This window comes from Xenopus laevis, chromosome 2S, assembly GCF_017654675.1.
Source record: "Xenopus laevis strain J_2021 chromosome 2S, Xenopus_laevis_v10.1, whole genome shotgun sequence".
In the NCBI taxonomy this organism is placed as follows: Eukaryota; Metazoa; Chordata; class Amphibia; order Anura; family Pipidae; genus Xenopus; species Xenopus laevis.
In genome coordinates, this window is record NC_054374.1 from 56806393 (window position 1) to 56833265 (window position 26873).

A 26873-nucleotide genomic window follows, 5' to 3' on the forward strand; every position below is an offset into this window, starting at 1 on the left:
ACATATGTGTTTGTCACACTTCTTTGTCATGCAAAGCAAAATTAGCCACGTGTTGAATTTTTGGAAAAGTTTTGTGTACATTTTTGTAGGTGGTGAAACCCTGACGTTCACAGTGATCACCAGAATTCTTGTTTCCTTACATGCAGGGTTTGGTTATTTGAGTTGGCTTAATGCATCTGCTAGGAAAGAGGTTTCCCCCATGAAACTGTATATAGTCAGTGAAAATCTGACACCCAACTCCTACATGATGAAAGAACTTGATTATTTGTCATGCAAAGCAGAATTAGCTATGTGGCAAATTTCTGACAGTTTTATGAAAATTTTGGCAGGTGGCATAACCCGGAAGTTCACAATAACCTGAATTCTTGTTTCACTGCATGCAGAGTTTGGTTATTTTAGTTAGCTCTAATACATTTGCTAGGAAAAAGGTTCCCTCTATGATATATAGGTAGTGAAAATCTGCACCCAGCTCCTGCATGATGACAGAATGATGAGAAACTGATGCTGAGGGAGAGTAAATATAAACTTGATTATTTCAGAAACAGTTTAGAATTTTTAATTGAATGTATTTATTTTAGTTTAATGAAACTTATATAAAATTTTCATTTTCCCAATAATTCCACTTAACAGTTTACTATAGGTATAGTTGAATGTATATATACCTGTAGATCTGTATAGGCATATGTATATATATATGCACTGGGTTTGTTGGAGGGGTTGAACTTGATGGACTTTTGTCCATTTTTCAACTCAAATTGACTATGTAACAACCAGAACCAAACTTCTAAAACTAGAGGAAGAGAGTGTGCCATAAATCTAATTTACCAATCCTGTCCAGTCCCCAGTAATGCTGCTGGATGGCAATTCAATAGCCTTGTTTGAGTAAATTTCTAGTGGCGCTTTCAAAAAGTACAGCCAGTACTATAAGGGACATATTGGAATAGAGGCTGCACTGTTTCACAGTAGAGGGGGATATAGGCTGCACTGTTTCACAGTAGAGGGGGATATCATTTTAAATGTTTGGGGGGGGGTTTGCTAATGTGAGCACAAAGTATTCCAGTATTTTCTTTTCTTTTTTTCTCAATGCCACATGAACAGCCTCTTCAGAATAACAATGAACCTGATCCATATGTAAAGACTTACCTCCTTCCTGACTCACAGAAAACAACCAAGAGGAAAACTAAGGTGGCTCGGAAAACCTGCAACCCAACTTACAATGAAATGGTAAAAAGAAACCTTAGGGAAATTTACTAAACAAAACACTGGGAGGATACAAGAAATTGCTTGCAATGCTTTTGTAGTATATACAAATAAAATGCATTTGTAAATAAAAAAAATATATTGTAAATAATAATACTGTATATGGTTAACTGCATAAGTATGTTAAAACATATATAAAAGTATATCATGTATTACATAATTTACTGTTCAATATTTCACCATAATTAGAATTAAAGGATAGTTCACCTTTAAGTTAACTTGTTATAGAATGGCCTATTCTTAGCAGTTATATTCATTTTTTTGCCTTCCTCTTCTGCCTCCTTTCAGTTATTCAAATGGGCCATAACAGCTATGGCTGTGTGAGGGTGCAATGCTGTTATTTTTAGTTTTGTTCAAGCCCTCTTACATCTTCCAGTCTCTCTTACAAAACACTGCCTGGTCACTAGGATAAATTAGACCCTAGCCATCAGATAGCGGCCAAAATTCCACACTGGAAACAACCAAACATATATACATAGTACAAATGTAGGGAGGTGGTGCAGAATCCTTGCACTTACCACTCTACTGCAGCAGTTCCCTGTAATGGAGCAGGCACAGAGCCTGTGTGCTGTAAGCCATTGCCTAGCAACTAGCTGCACAGTGATCTCCAGGCTGCAGGAGTTACACAGCAGACTGGGAGTGGGCGTCATGTAGAGGAAGCAAAAAAGCCTTGCAGGTAGAGCCACAAGGTGGAAAAGGAAAGAGGCCTCACCAAAAGCAGTCATTTGGCTCGGGCTGGCACAAGGAAGGCAGATACTGTACTGGGAGAGACAGAGTATGAGAGGAGTCCGGACTGGAGGAATCAGTGCCAAGAATGCCCAACGGCACTCCTTTCCACTCCGGGACCACATCCAAAATGGTGGGGCCCATGGCCGCCATGTGAGTCTCGACACCAACGTAACAGCGCCAATGCACAGGTGCATGATGTCATCATGCCGCGCCTGGCATGAAAATGAAAAATAGATGCTGAGGGCCTGGGTTCAATGCTCGAGTATAGATCCTACTTTAGAGTGTTCCTGGTTGTGTTATAATAATTCTCTGACTGATTTCCGAATCTTTACCTTCTTGCTTTGCCACCTGCCCTGATCTCTTCCTGAATACAAACTTGCCTTAACCCTTTGGAATCTGTGTGCAGCTTCCTCCTTGTTCCCCACCCCTACCCATTTGTGCAAATTGGCCCTGACAGTATACTTGGACCACGGACTCTGATAAGGAAGCTTTGAGTTGGAAAAGGCCTGCGAGGTATGGAGGCATATGAAGTCCAATAGGCTCATATTGGCAAGTTCTGGAGGCTTTGCTTTCCCATATTCCTGCTGTTGCCTCAGCTCCCACTGTTTCTCCAGTTGCAGCAGTTGCCCCGCCTTCAGCACTCTCCAACAAGGAACTCTGTATTCCTCCACCCCCTCTTTACAGTGGGGATCCTCAGGCTTGCAGGGAGTTTGTGGATCAGTGCTTGATCCAGGTGGAATTCCAGTCCTTGCATTATCATTCGGAACAAGCCAAAGTGGGGTATGTCATCTCTATGTGGGAGGGAAATGCACTGGAATGGGCCAATCCTCTCTGGGAGAAGAACTCGCCCCTGATCAATGATGCAAAAGCCTTCCTTACGGACTTTCTTTGATGCTCCAGGATGAGTGGCTGCAGCCTCTTCATGGCTTATGCAGATTTGCCAGGGAAATCGCAGTGCAAGTCAGTACGTGATAAGAGTTCCGGATTTTTGCTGCAGAAACCTTCTGGAACTATGAGGCATATGTGGCAGCCTTTTATCAGGGGCTGTCCCACAAATTAAAGGACGATCTGGTTACCAGGGATCTCCCTGAACAACTTGAGGAACTGATTGCCCTTACTATCAAAGTTGACACCCGTCTTCGAAAGTGGTAATCAGATAAAGATTGTGGGAAAAGATTCCAACCTGTATTGGTACCACGGTTCCAAATGCCCCTTCTTCCAAGCCCGGCCCGGCACCTGGGGGTGTTCTACTGTATTGTGTCTATACTGTGGTGGCAAGGCTCATTTTGCCAGCAACTTCCCTCTGAAGTAGGGAAATACCAACACCTAGGTAAGATTGGAGAGTCTTATATGAACGGTGTTGTTCCTTTTCCCAAAAATAATTCTCACAGATTCTTACTCCCTGTGCAGTTTCTGCTGAAGTCCAGACCTGTCAACACTCTGCCTTCTCCAAGCACCTTGGGTTTCCCCTTATTCATTCGACTACCCCCATCTGGTTTTCGCAATTGACAATAGATCTCTGTCGTCTGAAATAATCTCCAAATCTACAGGAAACCTATCCCAGTTTATGGGGGTCTGCATAAAGAGAAACTATATTTTCTAATAATCAATTGTCCTGTTTCAGTGGTGTTGGGGTTACCTTGGCTCCGGTTACATAACCCTGTCATCAATTGATCCAATAGCCAGATCTCCCACTGGAGTCCATATTGCCAAAAAAGAATTGGCTGCCTTTACCAAATCACAATTATAAATAGCCCTTTTATGCTCACTGATACGCATTTTTACTTGTCTCTTTGTATTCCCCACATATGCTTTCCCACAGAGGCATTTAAGCATATAGATAACACCTGCTGTACTGCATGTAGCAAAATCTTTCATCTTAATCTCAAATCCTTTCGAAGGATGATTAATTTTACTAACCTTTATTATGCTACTACAGCATTGGCATGATAAGCATGGGTATATGCCCTTCTGTGGTTTCCCCAAAAAAATGGGTTGGCGACTATCTCTCTCTATCAGATCTGTATTAGTTAATTGATCACCTAAGCTCCTAGCACGTTTTGGGGGAATCTTCAAATATTTGCCTCATTTACAGCATCCTGTTAAGGCATAATTGGTCATCCGAAACAATCCGCCTTACTCTCAGGAACTGGCTGTATGGAAGACCTCCACTAACGCTCTTGGGTGAAACCTAGAACACATTAGCATATTATTCCTGTCTGTCTCCTTACGATAAAGATCAGTGCTTAAAGCATTAGATTGCTTAGTGACCAATGCATCCAAAAAACTTTATATATTTTTTTTTCATGAAAGGTTAGTGTAAATTTAAGTGTGGGATGTAATGAGTTAATTTTCACACTCATATCGATCAATGCTTCCCTGCTTCCGTGCCATGTAAAGAATATGTCATCCACATATCTAAAAAAGTTTTTTACATTTACACTGTCAGCCTACTTAAAGAAGATCATGATCTCAATGAAGGAAACAAAAATATTCGCATAACTCGGGCCACATTACTAACCATACTTGTGCCTTGTTTCTGTAAATAGAAGATTTTATCAAAATGGAAATAATTTTTAGTTAGTACAAACCTTAATAGTTCGACTTAAAAAATAACCAATTGTGTCTCATATCCGTATTGATACAATGCTTCTTCAATAAACATAATCCCTTCTGTGTGTGGGATATTGGTGTAAAGGGATTGAATATCAGCAGTACATAAATAAGTGCATGTATCTAAGTCTGAGATGGTTGTGATTTTGTTTAAGAAATCTGTTGTATCTTTAAGGCAGGATTTTATCTCTTGAACCAAAGGTTGCAAATGTTTATCCAGATAAATGCTTAATGGTTGTAACATCGAATTGACACTGGAAACTATTGGCCTCCCTGGTGGTTTGTGCAAATTCTTGTGACTCTTTGGCAAGAGATAAAAAACCGGGACCATAGGGTGATCTGTTGTTAACAAATCTTTTACATTCTTATCAATTACACCATTATTATACACTTCCATTACATAGGCATCTATTTCCTTTTTCAATGCAAAAGTTGGATCATTATCAAGCCTTACATAGTGTGCTGTATCATTCAACTCTGGGGGGCAGATTTACAAAATTCGAGTGAAGAATTCGAATGTAAAAAACTTCGAATTTCGAAGTATTTTTTGGGTACTTCGACCATCGAATTGGTTAAATTCGTTCGAATTCGAACGATTCGAACGATTCGAAGTATAAATCGTTCGACTATTCGACCATTCGATAATCGAAGTACTGTCTCTTTAAAAAATACTTCGACCACCTACTTCGGTAGATAAAACCTACCGAAGTCAATGTTAGCCTATGGGGAAGGTCCTCATAGGCTTGCCTGTGATTTTTGTTCGAAGGATTTTCCTTCGATCGTTGGATTCAAATCCTTCAAATCGTTCGATTCGAAGGATTTAATCGTTCGATCGAACGAAAAATCCTTCGATCGATCGATCGCAGGATTTGCGCAAAATCGTTTGACTTCGATATTCGAAGTCGAACGATTTTAGTTCCCAGTCGAATATCAAGGGTTAATTAACCCTCGATATTCGACTATTGATGAATCGGCCCCTAAGTCTCAGTGCTTCATCCATATAATCAGTTTTATTCATTATAGAGCCCAGCTGTGTGAGTAAAAACTCTCTTTATGCTGGAAAAATATATCTTCGAAGTCCCCAATATACCCTTCCTTGGTTATATTATATCTCCAAAAGGGTTTAAAATGGGCTCTACCAAGGTCTCTGCAATCCAGGACTGGCCTCTTCCTACCAACACCAAAGCCATACAAAGCTTTATTGGTTTTGTCAATTATAGGCAATTTATCAATTTCTCTACACATATTATTCCTATCCATTCATAAAGGTGGTAAACCTAATATCTGGTACTCACAAGCTCTGGAAGCATTTAAATCCTTAAAGGACTCCTTTGCTTCCAGTCCTCGTAACTACAACATTGGAATCTGAGAATTACTTGCCGACAAGTTAGCCTTTTCTGGAAGGAGCATCACATCCCATTATTATTCTCACCATAAAAATCTAGAGTTCAATATGCTGAATCCCCAGCAGGCCCAGTGGGCACTCTTCTTCTCTTTGTTTAGTTTTGTCATAACATATCATCCTGGTTCCAGGAATAAGAAAGCAGATGCTCATTATAGAAGCTCCTGTCCTGGGTATTGTCACTCTATTTTACAGCAAATGCATAGTTCCAAGTATGCCATCATCCTGGGGTAAAAAAAAAGTCTTTGGATCTGCTCAATCATCTGGTTTGGTTGCCTTCTATGCAGAAGGACATAAATTACTTTGTTGCTTCCTGCTCTGTCTTTACCTCTTCCAAACCCAGCCACTCTCTACCATGTGAACTATTGCAATCCATTCCTGTTCCCTCCCTCCTGGCTGCGGATTCATTTAGCCGTGAACTTTATTATTGAGTCACCACCTTCCAAGTGCAACAGTCATATGGGTTGTAATTGACTGCTTCTGTAAGATGGCACATTTCATTCCTCTACGTATACTTCCATTTGCTGTCTTAAGCTCACTTACCTTTCTCCTTTACGGATTTCTAGCGCAGATTGTATCTGACAGAGGTTCCCAATTTATTTCCAATTTCTGGCATTCCCTATGCAAATCCCTTGGCATCTCTCTTCCATTTTCTTTGGCTTATCACCTTATCATGCCACTAAATCAAGTTTGGAGAGATGTTTATTAGCCCAAAAGAACTAAACTGATAGGAATATTAAAAATTCTCCTCAGTACTCTGTTGGGTACAGAGTCTGGTTATCCACCAAAAATATCCATCTCTGGATCCCTTCTCACAAATTGGGCCCTAAATTTATTTATAATTTCCCTGTTCGGGAGATCATCAACCCAGTGGTTGTTCAACTTCAAGAAGATTTCACAAAAACCTGGTCGTGGTGGTCCAGTGGCCCCTTGGATGAGGGGGTACTGTCAGGAACACCCAATGGCACGCCTTTCTCCTCTGGGATCACAACCAAAATGGAGGCACCCATGGCCGCCATGTGGGTCGCGGCTCCAGTGCAATGGCACCAGTCTGTGTCTGCATTATAATTATTTTCTAGTTAGGTCACCCATAGGAGCATTCTCGAATCCCACTAGGTGGAGGAAATGTGCTAATAAGTACCGGATACCCAGTCTCTTCCAATACCATAAATTCGCTAGCGAAGTGGACCTACTGTAGCAGTACTTCGCACCCTTACGCCAGGCGAAGTGCAATAGAGTAGATAGGGCTTGCTTCACAAAAAGTTGAAATTTTTTCTAAGTCCCAAAAAACGCTGGCGTCTTTTACTTTTTTAAGGGTGATATGCTGAAAAAGATCGTAAATTTTTTTGGGGGTACCCTCCTTCCCCCCTACATTTCCTAGCATATGGCACCTAAACTATACAACGGGCACATGCATAAGGCAAAATAACAACTTTATTTTATTTTATGAAGCTTTCCCAGGATTGTGTAGTGTAATGTATTTGCTGCTACATATACGTCCATTGTACTTAACTTGGCGCCGTATGCAAATTAGGCATCGCTAGCGTAACTTCGCTTTGCTTGATGAACTAACGGTAGCGCAACTTCACTACCTTTCACCTCCCTGAGCTCAACTTCAGATTTTAATAAATTAGCGGCGCCCTGGCTAAACTTCGCCTGCCGAAGTGCGGCGAAGCCAACGCTGGCGCAACTTTGAAGGTAAGTATATTTGTCCCGTGGAGTGTAACACAGACAGAAGGGTTATCAAAAGGGTTAGACAGATTATTCAAAAACCTCTGAAAATAAGAAATGAAGACCAACTGCAAATTGTCTCAGAATATTACCCTCTATGTCATACTAAAAATTAATTTAAAGGTGTTCAACCCAAATAACAACACCCAACTCTTTGCAGTAAAAAAAAATCCTCTTTGTTGTTCCAGCCAACAGCAAAGCTGAAGATGATGCCTAGTATAACATACATTTAATATATAAACCTTAATGTGCATGTCTGGTGATAAATTACAAGTTATCTTGAGAGATTTCACATTTGGTATAACAGTTTGCAAATGAATCATTAAGACTTTTCTTTATTGCAAATTCATTTTCTTATTTGGATCCAACAGCAAACGGAATTGCTGCTTTTAGAAGTAAATTTTCTAAATGTTAATTTAATCCCATTCATTTAATTTAGTCCCATTAATGTCCACATTTTATATATCTTAATAGTTTCAAATGTATTACAATTTCTGGAGTAATAGTATATTTTGCAATTTGTTAGTCTTACAAATCTATAAAAATATTATTATCCTTGTATCCTAAATTATTGTCAATATAATTGTTGTCATAAGCAAATCACAAAGATTCCCATTCTGTTTTACAGCTAGTTTATGAAGGGATCCCTAAAAAAGACCTCCATCAACGTGAAATTAGGCTGTCTGTGCTTAGTGAAGAAGGTTTTCGGGAAAACATCCTTCTCGGGGAGGTCAGCATACGACTGCAAGATTTGGATCTTAGCAAAGGGAAGCTGTGTTGGTTCAAACTGGGCTCCACCATGCAAACTGCAGTTTAAATGCTTTTATGAAACCACAATGGAATATCATGTTGCATAATAAAGAATACTTTTTTTCATAAGGGTGTTATAACAAAAATAAGATTTTTTTTTATCATTTAATGGATGTTGTAAGAATATTTTTTCAAGGGAATTTAACATACTACACTTTTGCTGTTGAGAGTTAATCATTTGATTTTTTTTAAAATGTAAACTTTGTAAGTCTATTAGTCTATTCACAATAGTGATGTTAAGAATTGAGCTAATAGCTAGAGCAGATTGATCAAAGAACCTTTGAATTCCTGGTATTGTTGGTAGTATTTGGAGGCAACAGCATTTACTGTATGACCATTGCTTAGCTTATTTGCAAAAGGTTCCGCCAAATTGACTAGATAAGGTAGTGGACTCAAACAACAGGTGGGACAGATAGACGAACAAGCCAATTTCAGTAATGTCCCACACAAAAGTGTTTCAGAGAGCTGCATACTGATTTTAGAAATAAATATGCTGATGTGAGTGTTATTTACTAATCAGTAAGGTTTTTATTAATATTTTGTACTCAAATCTGTTTTTAGAATAATTTAGCCTCATTTAGTCAATATGCATAATAAAGTAAAACAAACACCTGTAGCAATGTCTTTGTAGCTTTTACCTGGACTTTTCCTTCTCCACCCTCATGATTTATAATTTTTTTAAACTATAAAACTACTAGTTTCTAGCATCAAACTCCAGATAAATATCCCACTCCATTAATATACAGCAATTTCTATATTTATGCAGAATAAAATTGTGAAGTTGCATTCACCAGAACAGTGGGGTTGCATTTTCTCCCAGGCCACCCACATGAAATTGTGCTACTCCCAGCATGTTAAAGGAAAAGTAACACCAAAAATTGTTTGTGTTTTAAAAGAATGACAATATAATTTATTATAGTTTCCCTGTACTTGTAAAACTGATGTACAGTAGGACCCCCATTTTATGTTTTTCAGGGGACCAGGGAAACATTTTGTAAACTTAAAATCAGGGAATTTAAAGGGGTACTGTCATGGGGGGAAAAAACAATTCAAAATTAATCAGTTAATAGTGCTGCTCCAGCAGAATTCTGCACTGAAATCCATGTCTCAAAAGAGCAAACAGATTTTTTTATATTCAATTCTAAAATCTGACATGGGGCTAGACATTTTGTCAATTTCCTAGCTGCCCCAGGGCATGTGACTTGTGCTCTGATAAACTTCAATCACTCTTTACTGCTGTACTGTAAGTTGGAGTGATATCACCCCCCTCCCTTCCCCCCCTGCAGCCAAACAAAAGAACAATGGGAAGGTAACCAGATAACAGCTCCCTAACACAAGATAACAGCTGCCTGGTAGATCTAAGAACAATACTCAATAGTAAAAACCCATGTCCCACTGAGACATTCAGTTACATTGAAAAGGAAAAACAGCAGCCTGCCAGAAAGCATTTCTCTCCTAAAGTGCAGGCACAAGTCACATGACCTGGGGCAGCTGGGAAATTGACAAAATGTCTAGCCCCATGTCAGATTTTAAAATTGAATATAAAAAAATCTGTTTGCTATTTTAAAAAGTGGATTTCAGTGCAGAATTCTGCTGGAGTAGCACTATTAACTGATGCGTTTTGGAAAAAACATGTTTTCCGATGACAGGATCCCTTTAAGACCCTTAAATGTGAAGTATACAAAGGAAGTAAGGCCAGGAGTCATACTTTTATTTAAAACACGTACTGCTCCTCTTCTGTTCTAGCAATGCTCACTGCTTCTGCTGCTTCTCAGTCTTCTGCCCTTCCACACAAGCCCCCTCCTGCTCCAACGCAATTCACATCGTTCTTCCTTTCCCGCTCAAAGCTTGCCACCCTTGCCTGTGCGGTCACCTTTACAGTGCCTTCCTTCACCACAGGGCTCGCCACAGTTGCCTGCACAGTCACATTCCCCAACCTCTCCCTCTCACTGCTGCCTCGCTGGCTTTCTCTTCTTGCTTCAGATGGATATGGACGATACACACAGAGTGAGGGAAAGTTTCAGGAGTCTTAAATCTCAAAGTAAGGGTTTTTTTTGTATCTAAAAATGCAGCAATTGGCAAGGGACAAGGCTAACAAACTGATAAAAATGTAAAAATGCGGGGAAAAGTTAAATCCAAGGATGAAACTTCGGGGTTATACTGTATTTGCTTCAGAAACTCTATAATAGTGTCAGGACTGCCAGAAGTACCCAACGGCGCTGTTTACATTCTCGGCGGTCAGTGAAGATCCAAGATGGCGGCGCCCATGCTGAACACATGGCTGCAGCGTCGCTGCATGATGATGTCATCACTGGTGCCGGGATCTCGTCATAAAAGGGCGCCCAAAACACTGTGACGGCACCCAAGAATAGGATTCAAACCACTATTGATCCTGGGTTCCTGTCCTGCTTGCTGCCAGCCTTGCTCCCAGCCTTGATTCCTGCTCCCAGCCTTGATTCCTGCTCCCAGCCTTGATTCCTGCTCCCAGCCTTGATTCCTGCTCCCTGTCTGTGATTCTTGTTACCTGCCTGTGTTATTGAACTTTGCCTGGACTTTGGACTTTTGCATCTGATCTGCCTGCCCTCGTTAACTCCTGCCTGTGACCACTACTACTGATTCTGCTTAACCCTTCTTGCTCCCACTAGAGGGCTTCCTCCTTGATCCTGACTACCTCCCTGGAGGGAGCTCCCGGCTCCCTGACAAATAGTTTACATAAACAAGGTACAGTGTATCTATGGGGACAGCCATTCAAAGCTGAAAAAGGAAAAAAGGCCCAGGATACACAGCAGATAACAGGTTCTGCAGTATTGTATAGAATAGGATTCTTCAGAGCTTATTTGTTATCTATTGTGTATCATGTGCTTGAATTGCTGCCCCCGTGCCTACACAACAGCTTGTTTATATAAACTCTAGTAGTGTTTCTGGAGCAAACACACCAGTTTTAGCAGTGCAGGGCAACATTTATACATTTATTACATTATATTGTCATTCCTTTTAAACACTTGATTTTTTTGGTGTTATTGTTCCTTTAAAGCTGGAGTACACTTATTTGGTCTTTGATTGTTTTTTTAGTTTCTTTTTTAAGAAATCTGAAATATACAGTATTTGTCACATTTTTAAATACAGAAAACGCATAGTCAATAATACTTAAGGTTCGAGTGAATTTTCAAAGTCAAAAAAGTTTGAATGTCGAAGTAATTATTTGAATACTTCAACCGTCGATTAGGATACTACAACTTCGAATTTACTTCGACTTCGATTAAAAATCGTTCGAATATTCGACCATTCGATAATCAAAGTACTGTCTCTTTAAAAAAACTTCGACTTCAATACTTCCGTAGATAGGCAAACAAAAGGGAAGGGCCGCACTAGCTCACCGCTCTCCCCTCTAATCAGGTGCACAGTCAGACAGTGACCCCACTGTGTATACGACAAGACATTCGACGGCAGACGGCACTTCTGAAAAAAGAGGGTTTATTGGAAATCCTGCTGGAATACACCTAACGCGTTTCGGGAGTTATCCCTTAATCATAGGTTCAAAATTCATTTGGGCTCTTAGTAAAATTACACCTTTATTACAGTCAATTAAAAAGTGAAACAAAATGAAACAAAATGAAACAATAAGAAACATTAAAACTTTTTTCTTTCCTTATTTTAGGAACAATAATCTTGATTTAAAAACCAAACAAACTGTCATTGTAACCTTTGTAGCTAGGGCGGTATGAATAACCTGTCTCTCTAGTATATATTGTTTTTCCCAAGAGGGAGGGGAAGGGAGGGGGGGGGGTTTTGATTTCTTGTGTAACTGGAGAAAAAGCTACTAAAGTGGCCTATCGTATCCATTCAACCATATTGGGCTTTCTTCAGTTAAAGCCTGGGGTAACTTCCTTAGTATAGATAGCTAATATCATGCCTATAGTTCAGACCCTTCGGGATCCTTGTATCCAATTTGAGGATCCCGAAGGCCTCTCTGAGATTTAGTCTATGGATAATGTCGCCCCCTCTGATAGGGACCCGTACTTTCTCAATCACTTTCACCCTTAGGTCTTTCAGACCGTTGGGTGTACACATCCTAAAATGTCTGCCAACCGGGGTATTTTCCTCCCTATTGGAAATGCTTCTGATGTGTTCCCTGATCCTCTCCTTCAGCATGCGGGATGTGCGACCCACATACTGCTTATTACAATAACCACACTCAAGTAGGTAAACCACATTCCTGGTGTTACAATTATAGAACGCAGTGTTCTTAAAAACATGCCCTGATGTATTAGATCTGAACTCGGACCCAATAGAAATTACTTGACACGTTTTACATGTGTTAGCCCCACATTTGTATGTCCCTTTAACTTTTAGCCAGTTATCAGCCACATTGGGTGAAGCCGATGAGACCAAACTCGGTGCCAGCATATTCCCTAGAGTTGGGGCCTTTTTTGGGACATATTTAATCTCCGTTTGGGCCAGAATTTCCGACATTTTTGCATCGCCATTCAATATAGGTAAGTATTTTTTAATGATGTTACAAATCTGGCCATATTCCTCACTAAATTCGGTTACAAAAAACATTTTTTGTTTATCTAGCCTGATTGGTTCAACATGATCTTCGGTCAACCGTCTTGTGTCATTTTTCTCTCTCTTCAATACTGGTGCTACTCTGGCTTTCTCATATGCACTTCTGATAAGGTGTTTGGGATATCCTCTATCCTCTAATCTTTGTCCCAAGTGCTGAGATTGAAGATCAAATGTAGCATCCTGACTACAGTTTCTCCGGAATCTAACAAATTGGCTGTAAGGGATACTGTTCAGAGTATGCTTTGGATGGCAGCTATTGTATTTTAAAATAGTATTACCTGCCGTCGATTTCCTAAAGACTTCCGTGTCTATAAGGTTGGTGCTTGTGTTACCTGTTAAGGTTAAATCTAAGAAGGTAATAGTCTTCTTGTGACATTCAAGTGAAAATTGAAGATTGTATACATTGGTATTGAGGTAATGATGAAACTCGTCAATCAACTTTGGAGGACCATCCCATATAAATAACAGGTCATCGATGTACCTCCCGTACCAAACAATGTGTTCTCGAAAGGGGTTAGCACATCCATAGACGTGGCACTGTTCCCACCGGCCCATATACAAGTTCGCATATGAGGGAGCAAGGGAAGCCCCCATAGCAGTGCCACGTCTCTGGAGGTAGTAACCCCCATCGAAGTGAAAAAAATTGTGTGTTAATAAGAATTCAAGAACAAGTAAATTAAAGTGAATAAAATCTGGTGTATAAGTGTTTGATTCCGTCAATGTGTCTGAAATAGCTTGTATACCCATATTATGTGGGATCATGGAATATAAGGATAAGTGTTTGATTCCGTCAATGTGTCTGAAATAGCTTGTATACCCATATTATGTGGGATCATGGAATATAAGGATTTAACAACATGATTGTGAAACTTACTCCACCCTCTCCTTTAATCCTCAGGAAAAATTTACGAAAGCAATCGAGGAACTGGTGTCATATGGTATGTCTTTGGGAGTGGTGGATGGCCGCGACAGGGACTATTTGGTCAAAAAGGTCCCAATCGTCCCTATCTTTCACCATCTCCCAAAGATACATAAATCCATCCATACACCTGAGGGTAGACCCATAGTCGCCAGCATAGGATCAGCAAACGAGGGACTCTCGGACTGGCTTGATTTGAATCTAAAACCACTAGTCCCACTTTTGGGCTCATATATTAGAGACACGGGTCATCTGATTGAAAAGTTATCCACCTTTACTTGGCGGGATACTTATCATTGGATCTCCATGGATGTTAAATCCTTATATTCCATGATCCCACATAATATGGGTATACAAGCTATTTCAGACACATTGACGGAATCAAACACTTATACACCAGATTTTATTCACTTTAATTTACTTGTTCTTGAATTCTTATTAACACACAATTTTTTTCACTTCGATGGGGGTTACTACCTCCAGAGACGTGGCACTGCTATGGGGGCTTCCTTTGCTCCCTCATATGCGAACTTGTATATGGGCCGGTGGGAACAGTGCCACGTCTATGGATGTGCTAACCCCTTTCGAGAACACATTGTTTGGTACGGGAGGTACATCGATGACCTGTTATTTATATGGGATGGTCCTCCAAAGTTGATTGACGAGTTTCATCATTACCTCAATACCAATGTATACAATCTTCAATTTTCACTTGAATGTCACAAGAAGACTATTACCTTCTTAGATTTAACCTTAACAGGTAACACAAGCACCAACCTTATAGACACGGAAGTCTTTAGGAAATCGACGGCAGGTAATACTATTTTAAAATACAATAGCTGCCATCCAAAGCATACTCTGAACAGTATCCCTTACAGCCAATTTGTTAGATTCCGGAGAAACTGTAGTCAGGATGCTACATTTGATCTTCAATCTCAGCACTTGGGACAAAGATTAGAGGATAGAGGATATCCCAAACACCTTATCAGAAGTGCATATGAGAAAGCCAGAGTAGCACCAGTATTGAAGAGAGAGAAAAATGACACAAGACGGTTGACCCAAGATCATGTTGAACCAATCAGGCTAGATAAACAAAAAATGTTTTTTGTAACCGAATTTAGTGAGGAATATGGCCAGATTTGTAAGATCATTAAAAAATACTTACCTATATTGAATGGCGATGCAAAAATGTCGGAAATTCTGGCCCAAACGGAGATTAAATATGTCCCAAAAAAGGCCCCAACTCTAGGGAAATATGCTGGCACCGAGTTTGGTCTCATCGGCTTCACCCAATGTGGCTGATAACTGGCTAAAAGTTAAAGGGACATACAAATGTGGGGCTAACACATGTAAAACGTGTCAAGTAATTTCTATTGGGTCCGAGTTCAGATCTAATACATCAGGGCATGTTTTTAAGAACACTGCGTTTTATAATTGTAACACCAGGAATGTGGTTTACCTACTTGAGTGTGGTTATTGTAATAAGCAGTATGTGGGTCGCACATCCCGCATGCTGAAGGAGAGGATCAGGGAACACATCAGAAGCATTTCCAATAGGGAGGAAAATACCCCGGTTGGCAGACATTTTAGGATGTGTACACCCAACGGTCTGAAAGACCTAAGGGTGAAAGTGATTGAGAAAGTACGGGTCCCTATCAGAGGGGGCGACATTATCCATAGACTAAATCTCAGAGAAGCCTTCTGGATCCTCAAATTGGATACAAGGATCCCGAAGGGTCTGAACTATAGGCATGATATTAGCTATCTATACTAAGGAAGTTACCCCAGGCTTTAACTGAAGAAAGCCCAATATGGTTGAATGGATACGATAGGCCACTTTAGTAGCTTTTTCTCCAGTTACACAAGAAATCAAACCCCCCCCCTCCCCCTCCCTTCCCCTCCCTCTTGGGAAAAACAATATATACTAGAGAGACAGGTTATTCATACCGCCCTAGCTACAAAGGTTACAATGACAGTTTGTTTGGTTTTTAAATCAAGATTAATGTTCCTAAAATAAGGAAAGAAAAAAGTTTTAATGTTTCTTATTGTTTCATTTTGTTTCATTTTGTTTCACTTTTTAATTGACTGTAATAAAGGTGTAATTTTACTAAGAGCCCACTGGAGGGCACTATTACCTAGTGTATAAGAAGCCCAGCTGTAACAAATGAATTTTGAACCTATTATTAAGGGATAACTCCCGAAACGCGTTAGGTGTATTCCAGCAGGATTTCCAATAAACCCTCTTTTTTCAGAAGTGCCGTCTGCCGTCGAATGTCTTGACTTCAATACTTCGCCAAATTAAACCTGCCGAATTGCTATGTTAGCCTATGGGGACGTTCTACAACCATTTTCTAAGTCTTTGTACATCGAAGCAAAATCCTTTGATCGTACGCTAAAATCGTTCAAATCATTTGATCCAAAGGATTTAATTGAACGATTTTCCTTCGATCGTTCGAACGCTAAATTTGATGAAAAATCCTTCGACTTCGATATTCGAAGTCAAAGGATTTCAATGCGAGGGTCGAATTTCGAAGTTTTTTTAACTTCGATATTCGACCCTTAGTAAATCTGCCCCTTACTGTACATTCACTTTTTAATTTATTCTGTTTTCATAATATTATGAAAACAACTATTTCTACAACTACATTTTTATAAACCAGATTTAAAATCTTATGTTGCCCTTTTTATATTTTTCCTATGTTAAATAAAAGTCCCTCTCAGTAAAATGTACCAAGAGTGAAAGAGCAAAAAATGCTAAAACTATCTGGTAGTTAACTGGCAGTGAAACTTGTACCATTTCCTAATAGTTTTATTATTTTGGTGATGTTTTTAAGGTATTATTAACCCCTGGCAGCTGATTTGCACTAAAAGCAAACATCTATTGCCAAGCAGTTTTTAGACATTTTTAATTCATTACATTTACTTAGGTTTTCTGACAAGCAAACCTACATGAAATATGTGGTGTTCATGCAAAAGGCCTGTAGATGTCACTGTGCTCATACTAATACTGTGCATACTTCCTGGTAGCTTAAAAGTGAAAGTTAAAGTTACTGTTGTGTAATGGCTGCATGAGTCTCTGCTAATAAAGCCTTGTTATACTCTACTCGTCTACTCTCCTCGGCTACCCAAAAACATAACAGATTGGCGACAAGGATGGCTCTTCTACCTCTGCAGCAGCCTGCACCTTTTCTTCCAAATCCTGGTGAGTCTACTATACCTTTTACTGCTTGGATTCGTATGTTTGAAAATTACATTATTGCTGCTGACCAAGGGGAGATTTCTGCTGCTAGAAAGCGTGCTTTACTTATTCACTGCCTGGGAGCAGAGGGACAGTGTATATTCTATTACCATTATCTGATGATACTTATGAAACTGCTCTTACTGCTATAAAGAACTTTTTCGTGCCAAGAGGTGGTGACTGAAAGACATAAATTCCGCCAACGTGGACAGCGTAATGGCGAATCCACAGAACAATTTGTAGCAGCTTTGAGAGAGCAGGTTGTTACTTGTGAGTTTGGGAATCTAACAGATGAAATACTAAGAGACCAAATATTGGAAAAAACTAACTCACCTCACATTAGAGAGAGACTGCTCCTAGAGCAGGTTTTAACCCTTGCAAAGGCTATTACAGTTGCTAGCCAAATTGAAACAGCAGTGGCAGAGGCTAAAACTCTCAAGCAGGGAACTGCTGGGGATGTACAGATTGTGAATTCAGCACTGTGGCCTAATAATGCATAGTCATAGGCAAAATACAGTGCTAAGGAAAGGGATTCACCTACACTACAAAATCATACAGCAAATATGAATAAAAAATACTGCTTTCGCTGTGGTTCAACACAACACACTGCAAATTATGTTACATGTCCTGCAAAAGCTTTACAGTGCTGCAACTGCAAAAAGGTAGGACATTTTGCGAAGATCTGCCGTAGTTCTGCTAAAGATGTTACTATGAAGATTTTCATTCACCCAGGTCATGGTATATCTAGTATAGGTAAATTTAAAACAACTGGACTTGCTGAGTAATCAATGAAGACGTTTCACTACTCTTTTTCACTACTCGTTTCACTACACTTCACACATCCATTCATGCAACTCTCACAAGTAACACCTCTTTCTAGGAGTTGCATGACACATTGGATAATCCTATTACAGTAACTACACAGAATCAACATATTTGTGAATTTCTTCAGATGTCACCTCTTTGAAGAGTTACAATGTGCCATTGTGATTGGATTAGTGGAAGAGTTTATATGCCGAGAATTTCCCACACCAGTCAGTTGAACTGAAGAAGCTGCTCAGATGAGTAGTGAAACGTCTTCATTGATTACTCAGCAAGTCCAGTTGTGTTAAATTTACCTATTTACCTGATGTTCATGAAGTCACTACTACAAATGTCACAGTATTAAGTGTGGATAAAGCTGGTACATTTATTCCAGACAAGTTTATATGCACTGTCAGTGTCAATACTGCGTCTGTTGACAAAGTACACTCCATTAACCTGATGCTTGATACAGGTTCAGCTTTTTCTATACTACCAAAGGATATTTTCTTGAAATACTTTGCAAAAGATCCGCTTGTTGCACTTGCCCTGAAACTGGTCAGTTACTTAAACAATCCAATCCCTGTGCTTGGTTGCTTGCTAGTGACTGTACAATTTGAATCAAATACTGCAAAATGTGACTTTTACATTGTGAATAAGGGTACTGTTCTACTTAAAAGGGATCTCTTTGCTGCATTAAACCTATAATTATTTGATGGTCTCATTACTACAGCACCAGTGCCTGCCACTCAGGCAGTGTCTAAAATTTCACCACAAAGCAAAACTTCACTGGGTTGTGCAAAGAACTTTGTACACAAAGTTAAGTTGAGACCAGATGTAAAACCAGTACCATTTCCTGATTCAGCATGGGAAAAACTTACTATTGATATTGTCGGCCCTTTTACAGATGCTCCTACAGACTGTAGATTTGCTATAACCTTGATAGACTATTACAGTAAATGGCCTGAAATTGCATTTGTTTCTCATATAACATCAGCTACAGTAATAACATTTCTGTCTACAGTCTTCAGCAGAGAACGTAATCCAAAGGAGTTAATATCAGGCAATGGACCACAGTTTGTCTTATCAGAGTTTGAATTCTTTCTGAGAGAGAGGAATATTGTGCATAGGAGATTTTCAGTGTATTACCCACAAGCAAATGGAGAAATTGAGCGATTCAACAGAAGTCTGAAAGAAGCACTACAGACAGCAAATCTTACTGGGAAATCTTGGAAAGTATTACTAACAGAGTTCCTACATAACTACAGAGCAACACGACATGCAACAACCCAATCATCTCCAGCTGAATTATTACATGGCAGACAGATGCACACTAAGTTACATGTTGCAGACATCAAACTTCCACAAAATACTGTCTACAAAATCATCTACTGCTGACAAGGTGAAACATCACCAAGCCAAATGCAAGGCTTATATTGACAGAAAACGTGGTGCCAGAGAAGTACACTTTCAGCTTGGATCTTTAGTCAGAATTAAGAAACCAGGAATACTGAAACAAGGACAATCTAAATTTACTACACCACTTGAAGTGAGACGCCAGCGAGGACCATACATATATGAACTATCTAATGGACACATATGGAATGCAAGTCGTCTTGTGCCTGCTGGATATGACTTTGGAGAGGCTCCATTTGGTGTTGGACATTTTCCTACTCCTGTTGCCAACTGCAATAGGCCTGAGGAAAATGAACCTATAAGGCGTACTGAGAGAATCAGAAAACTACCTGCATGGACCAAGGACTATGTGATGTGAATAATGTATATTATTGCTTTAAAATGCATACTGTTTCTTGGCAGATATCACTGACAATGGATACAGAGGGACTGCAGGCAGTAGCAGGAAGGCTTCTTCAACATCACCCAGAAAAAGTTGACACGTGTTGTTGCAGAGGGTCGGCTCTGGGGCAATTGGGTTGGAGAAGGGTCACAAGAAAGACCTACACTCATGGGGGTATATTTATCAAAGAGTGCACATCATGCAGTTTTCAGTTTAAAGACGTATATGTGTGTGTATCCAACAAAATATATACACACTCTATATAAACCCGATACCTGTAGCCAGAAAAAGAAAGATTACTTGTAACTGCAGCACTTACACATGTAGAAAAAAGCTATGAGTCAAATGCTTTGAACTCCCTTGACTTGATGAATTCTATGCCCTATGTACCTGCCAAAAGAGCCAACAATTTGACACACAACAGAGCCTATTCCCTTGAACTCCCAGAAACCTTCTGGTGAAAACTTCACTCCCACTATCCAAAGAAAATCAACACCAAATAAAACACCTTTCAAAACTTCAACCTAAAATCAACCTAAAGGTGATTAAGTAGTGTGCTTTGAATACCTGGTCAGTAAACCCACTAATCAATGACAATTTTAAAGGCAAAAACAATAGCAATCATAACACAAGCAATAAAAAATAAAGAGAAACTCTTTAATAAATAAAAAAATAAAAATTCAGTAAATGCAAGTAAGAAACAGTAGTAAAATGCAGCACAAACCCAAATATTCAAAAAAACACTCAAAATGCAATAAAACCAATAAACAAGAATGATTACAACATGTCATTTGCATTCAGAGTACCTGATCACTAGTCACATTGCAAAATAAAGGTAGCACAAGCAATAAAAAGTAATAAATGGTAATACAGAACTGAAAATCTAATAAACATTAGAAAATGTATATGTGTGTGTACACTTGCAAAAGGTGTGTGTGTATGAATGTGTGAGTAAATGTCTATGCAAAAGTAAGTGCAAAAAAGTAAAAAAATGCAAAAACAATCAATATAGGTAAAAATGTGCAATAAGTGTGTAGTTGTGTAATGGGAATGCAAAAGCTTTACCTGGAGGCAGATATCACTGAATGGATACCGAGGGACTGCAGGCAGTAGAAGGAAGGCTCCTTCAACATCACCCAGAAACAGAGCACAAAGGGGGCACCTCTAGAGGCACACAGATAAATACCCCAGCAGTTGACACGTGTTGATGATGCAGAGGGTCGGCTCTGGGGCAATTAAGTTGGAGAAGGGTCACAAGAAGGACCTACACTCATTGGGGTATATTTATCAAGAGTGAAGTTAGAGATCACCAAAGTCCTCTAGAGTGAAATTCCGCCATTCCCCAATCAGTTCTATGGGATTTTTAAAAGAGTATTTATCAATGGGTGAAAGTGATAGATCTTCCTTTCATAAAAATGCCTTTCAAAATCCCATAGAAATTAATGGAGAGTGACGGAATTTCACTCTAGCAGACTGTGGCAATCTCTAACTTCACTCTTCACATGCTTGGCAGGCAAAAGGTTAAAAAGTGGGGTTCTTAATTAAAAGATCTTAATATTTCGTAAATTCTTAACCTGAGATTCTGTAAATTATAAAAGTTATGGTGATGCTTTAAATATAATAAATAAAAACGACAGCTTTGCCTAAGTGCAATGTACAGTATGTAGTTAGTCACCATAGTTATAATTTAAAATAGAAGTAAAGTCTGTTTGCACTTATCTGAAACCCTGGGCTGGTGCTCCTATCGGCAGAAAACTGCACCGGGATGGGGTTTTTCTAGCGAGCACCACACAGAGATCTTCTTCCGGCATCTTCATTCTTCAAATTTTCCCGGACAAACGCTTGCGTGGTAGAACAAAATAGCCGACTTTTTAGTTTGAGTTTGGCTTTTCGTTCTACTGCACATGTGCAACCGTGCAAAGAAAGAGGAAGACAAAAGAGGATCGCTCCGTGGTGCTCACTGGTATAACCCCGGGCCAGTGCAGTTTTCTGCCAGTAGGAGCACCGGCCCGGGTTTCAGGTAAGTCAATACAATAACTTGGAGGTGCCTAACATTTGGCACCCCCAAGTGCAAACATACTTTCATTCTCCTTTAAAGTCTTGAAAAAGGCAGAGCCATATTTTTACTTGCTAGTCATGGACCTCTCAACTGCCAGTTATGCGAGTGAAGCTTAGTTTTATCCGAAAAAGTCATTGATTTTCAATACTAATAATCAGCTAACATACACATTGGGGATTTAAAGCATTTTTGTCTTTCTCAAACATGAATACATCTTGAAGCAGGAAAGAAGGATGAAAACCACTTATAGATACTGTATATACTGTAGATATCAAGTTAGGGTCGGACTGGGACACCAGGGGCCCACCCAAAAACCTTTGACTTAGGGGTCCACCAATTAATCTTAGACCAGGGGCCCACTCTTGGTACTATTATTCTTCCTTTCCTCACTCATCTATTCTCCTTTTCTTTACGTACTATAATCTATTATTCCATCTATTTAGCCATTTTGTTCTCATAGAAATAGGGAATGGCATGAAATAGGGCAAATGTCTAGCAGCATGAGGGCCCACTGACACCTTGGCCCACTGGGACTTTTCCTGGTATCCCTCTGGGCCAGTCCGACACTGTATTAAGTTCAAGTCAGACTTCATTGTCATTTCAACTACAACAAAAAAGTGAAGTTCCAAAACAACAGTGTACAGAGCAATTGTAATTTTCCACTTTTCAGTATATCATCACAGTACGTAATAAACATATTGTTTTATTTAGTTTGTTTTATAAAACTTTGTGTTAAAATTTTCACCATACCCAGTTTATAAAGTGCAATGTGTTGTGTGTAATTTGCATATTATTGTGCAAATAAACAAGTTCCTACATATATTTTAATTCTTCCTCTCATTATTTGTAGATTACAATAAAAAAAACTAGTAATAGTTAACCCTTTAAGTGCCAGCAGAATTGACCATTTTGGTTACGCGAAATGCCAGACCTTTTTGAAACATTCTGTGCTCTCTCACTTTAGGGGCATGTATGAGGGGAAACCTATAGTTTACCTAGGAACATTGTTTTTTTTCAGGAGAAACTGAGCTTTCTAAATCTGCCTGAGTTTTCATGTATTTCCACCTCTGCAAAAAGATTTATAGTGCTAAATACAAAAAAAAAGAAAAATTCCTATTTTTCACAATATATCAACTTATACCTGGAAAATATTTCATTTTATGCATGAAAATCCAACTGATTTGGAAAGCCTCATTTCTCTCGAACGTGCCAATACCTATATATGTATAGTTTTAGGCAGATTTAGGACATCTGTACAGCAAAAACTCCCGGCAGAATATTATCGAATTTTGAAAGCAGAAGGCAGAACACGGCATACTTTAGATTCCAAGGCCACAAAATCCTGAAACAATATGTTTACCCCAGAAAACCATATATTTTTGGAAAGTACACATTCTGCCGATTCCAAAATGGGTAATTATGTCTCTCTACTCCTAACTACCAAACATCAAAGCTTGTCTGAACATAGCGTTTTTTCTAAAAATGTATCAACATTTCGAAAAATCACTTCAAAGTTTTTATTTTGCTGCTCCGCATATCACACACCATATTAGATACCAAGAAAAAGCACCCTGAATATGATTGCCAGGGGTCCACTGAACAGTTTGATCCCCATTGTGCATAGGATTACCAAAGTACCTGGCATTTAGAGACCCCAATATGAAGTTAGCACATCCAAATTGTCCAGGGCTTTACTTCAGCTACTGAAAAATCAACACATTGACTGCATTTTTTGTGGGGTAAAAACACCGAAATATATGTTTACCCCCCAAAACCATATATTTTTGGAAAGTACACATTCTACCAAATCTAAAATGCCTTTCTGCTCCAAACGCAAGGCTTTCCCAAAATTGACGGTTTTGGTGAAATATCTGTTTTGGTGAAATATCGGTTGTAGAAGGTCCCCATAGGCTAACATAGCACTTTGGCAGGTTTAATTTGGCGAAGTATTGAAGTCGAAGTTTTTTTAAATTGACAGTACTTCGATTATCGAATGGTCGAATATTCAAACGATTTTTAGTTCGAATCGTTCGATTCTAAGTAGCCAATTCGATGGTTGAAGTAGCCAAAAAAAACATTTGAAATTCGAAGTTTTTTTTATTCTATTCCTTCACTCGAACTAAGTAAATGGGCCCCTTGGTGTGTGAATGTGTTGTCCACCTGGTGGGTGAAATTTGGGAAGTTTTGAGTTGATTTTCTTTACTAAAAATCTATTGACCCTGAAGGTGAGTGATTCCTAACCCAGTTCCCTTCACTTGCTCTGGGCTACAAACTCACTGTTAGATCCCCTACCCCTCCCTCGCACCTGGGTGTCAGTTTCATTTGCATTTTTCTGTTGTTTCAGCACAAATTGTTTACTTTTTGTACAGATTGAGTGGGTATTTTGATTTTGCACTCAGTCTTGTGAGGAGAGAAAGCTAAAGTGAGAAGGATTTAATATAAGTATAAATATAAAATCTTTTCCAGCAGCAGCTGTGCAGCTCCCAGGCATCTGCTCATATTAACCCTCTCCCTGCCACAGCTTCCCAACTTAAAATTTACTTTTGTGATGATCAATAGTATAAAGCTTTCTTTTTATGTGGTGTTTTGTAAAATAATGGGAGGGAATAAAAAGGAAAGTTATAAACACCTAAGGTTTTTCAGCAAAAGGACCTGAAAAACCCAACTGTAGCTCTGCAAGGAAACACCAGTCAGAGCCCATGTCAAAAAGCCCCTCTGCCTCTACTTCTGCTGCTGCATCCAATGTGACTGTGCTGCAGCCTGCTAAAACATTTGTACAGGCGGTGGCTACTGGCAGCAACCCAAGCCAAGTCACTGTTGGGGTAGAGCAGCTTACAAGGAAGCATGGGGTCAGATGCCTAATGTCAAGTGCTCATGGCATAGAGGCTTATATAAAAGCTGAAGTTGTGGGCCCCTCTGCAGTAGTGGCAGCAAGTAAAATGTATGGGAAAGCCATAATCTTTGCCCGTATGCTAACTGCAGTGCATGCTCTGGTGCAGAGTGTTATCATAGTGGGAGGGAGTTATGTCCCTGTAGAACCCCTAGAAGGATTAGGCACAAGGGTGGTCTTATCGAATGTGCCCCCCTTCCTGCAAGCCCTTGGGGAGTTAAAGTAAAATATGTCTAGAATTCCCTTGGGATGTAAGGAGAGCAGATTGAGGCATGTCCTTTTTTAAAAGGCAGGTGCAACTACTTTTACTTTGGGGTCAAGACACTATTGATGGGTCTTTCAGGGTTCCCTTTGAAGGGGTGCTGTATACATTTTTTTACAGCACAGGGGAAGTGAGGTGCTTCCTTTGCAAGAACCCTGGGCACACTCACCAGAGTTGCCTCAAAGGGCATATTAAGACCACAGCCCCTGTTCCTGCCCCCAGTGCCTCAAATAAAACCTCTTATCCTGCTGGGACTATTTCAGCAGGGTCCTCAAAGAGGATATCTCCTTCACTAAAAAACCTTAAGGTGGCTGTTACACAACCCACCTCTACAACGTCCAAACCTCCTCTTTCTTCACTGAAGATATCTAAGGCTGCAGCATGTCTTACAATTGCAGCAAAAGAGAAGGGGAGAAATAATGTCAATGCATCCCCCGGGGCCACAGTTGTTCCTACCACAAAAAATTGTACCCCTGTTATGGGTAACCCTGAGGGTGTGGGGGTACCCATGATTGCAACACCTGTTGGGGTTTGGGCAGATAGTGTCCTTTCCTCTTCAGATACCAAGAAAAAGAGGAAATTTAAATCAAACTGGCTGCTGCCTGAGGAATGGGCATCAGTGGTTAATGATGGAGCACCCCCATCCAAGGGTAAAAAGGGCAGCAAAACATCTGTTCCTCATGTGTTGACATTGTCTGGCCCAACTGTTGGTCGCGATCAACCGGTGTCAGACCATGCACTCTTGCCTCCAGATCAGGTGGGGAATAATGAGATTAATGGTCTACATGGCCTTGAACATGGCAGTGTGGGTCTCCCCACAGAGTCAGGGGTGCAGCATCTGCCTCAAAATCATTTGGAAGATCTTCCCCTGGAGTGTAAAGGGACACCTAATGAGACCCCTGAAGAATGGACAGTCAGTGTTCCTGAGGTGCTGAAGTTTGGGAACTACAACCAGTCTCAGTTTTTAGTGCCTCAGGGTATTTCACTCCAGGAGGGGGAGAATATTGGGCTAACCCCCATACAGGACCCTGCAGATGAGACTGCTGGGGAGAATGGTGAGGGTGGAGTTGTAAATAAGGAGGAGGGTAGCCAGACAAACTCTACTGTTTATGCTAAGATCTCTCCCCCCTTGTCTTCCACTGATCCCAATGTAATTGCCATCCAGAAAGCACAGGAGGCAGTGGAGAGGGCAGAGGTTAAACATCAGGCCTCCAAAGCTCCACCTTTTGCTGGGGAGCTAATTAGTTCTGTTGCTCTTGTGTTTAACACTTCCAAATGTGTTTCAAGTGAAGTTGAGGGAACACCTGAGCCATTGCAGGGTCTCCAGAAAAGTGATTCTGATCCTTTTCCTGTAACATCTTGTGGAGAGATTCTCAAAGCTCTAGTGAAGAGGGGAGATCATCAATCCCTTAGCCACGAAGAGCTCATGGATGAGGGGAACATCGAAGAGGAGGTTGACATAGGAGTGGCAAATCTTTCTACCCCAATCATCCCTGCTGAGGAACTCAAAAAGTTTTTTGAGAGCACCCTTGGTGTTAAATTAGAGAAGAAGCTGCATATGGCTCTGGAGAAGTGGCATGATTTGCCTTTAGTTATCAATTCTGTGAGACAATACATTAAGGTCATAAAAGATGCCAAGAACTATAGAAACAGCCGAATATCTCCGTATAATGAAGTTTCACAACAAATGTTTGTCTCATCAGGCCTTGATGAAGGTTAAAGCACTTCCTAAGACTCAGTAATGGCCTTGAGTATAAACACACTTAATACTAATGGCTGTCGGAATCCTTCG

The 26873-nt window shown here is 39.9% G+C and overlaps 1 protein-coding gene across 1 annotated transcript in view; it reads left to right on the forward strand.

Moving 5' to 3' along the window:
• LOC108708909 (phosphatidylinositol 4-phosphate 3-kinase C2 domain-containing subunit beta) overlaps positions 1-8611 on the forward strand; it is a 212392-nt gene extending 203781 nt beyond the window's left edge. The window contains exons 13-14 of the mRNA XM_041584723.1: positions 1099-1224; positions 8364-8611. Coding sequence (XP_041440657.1) covers positions 1099-1224; positions 8364-8552 — 315 coding nt within the window. The 3' untranslated portion in view covers positions 8553-8611. The remainder of the gene's footprint in view (positions 1-1098; positions 1225-8363) is intronic.
• Positions 8612-26873: the final 18262 nt, after the last annotated feature.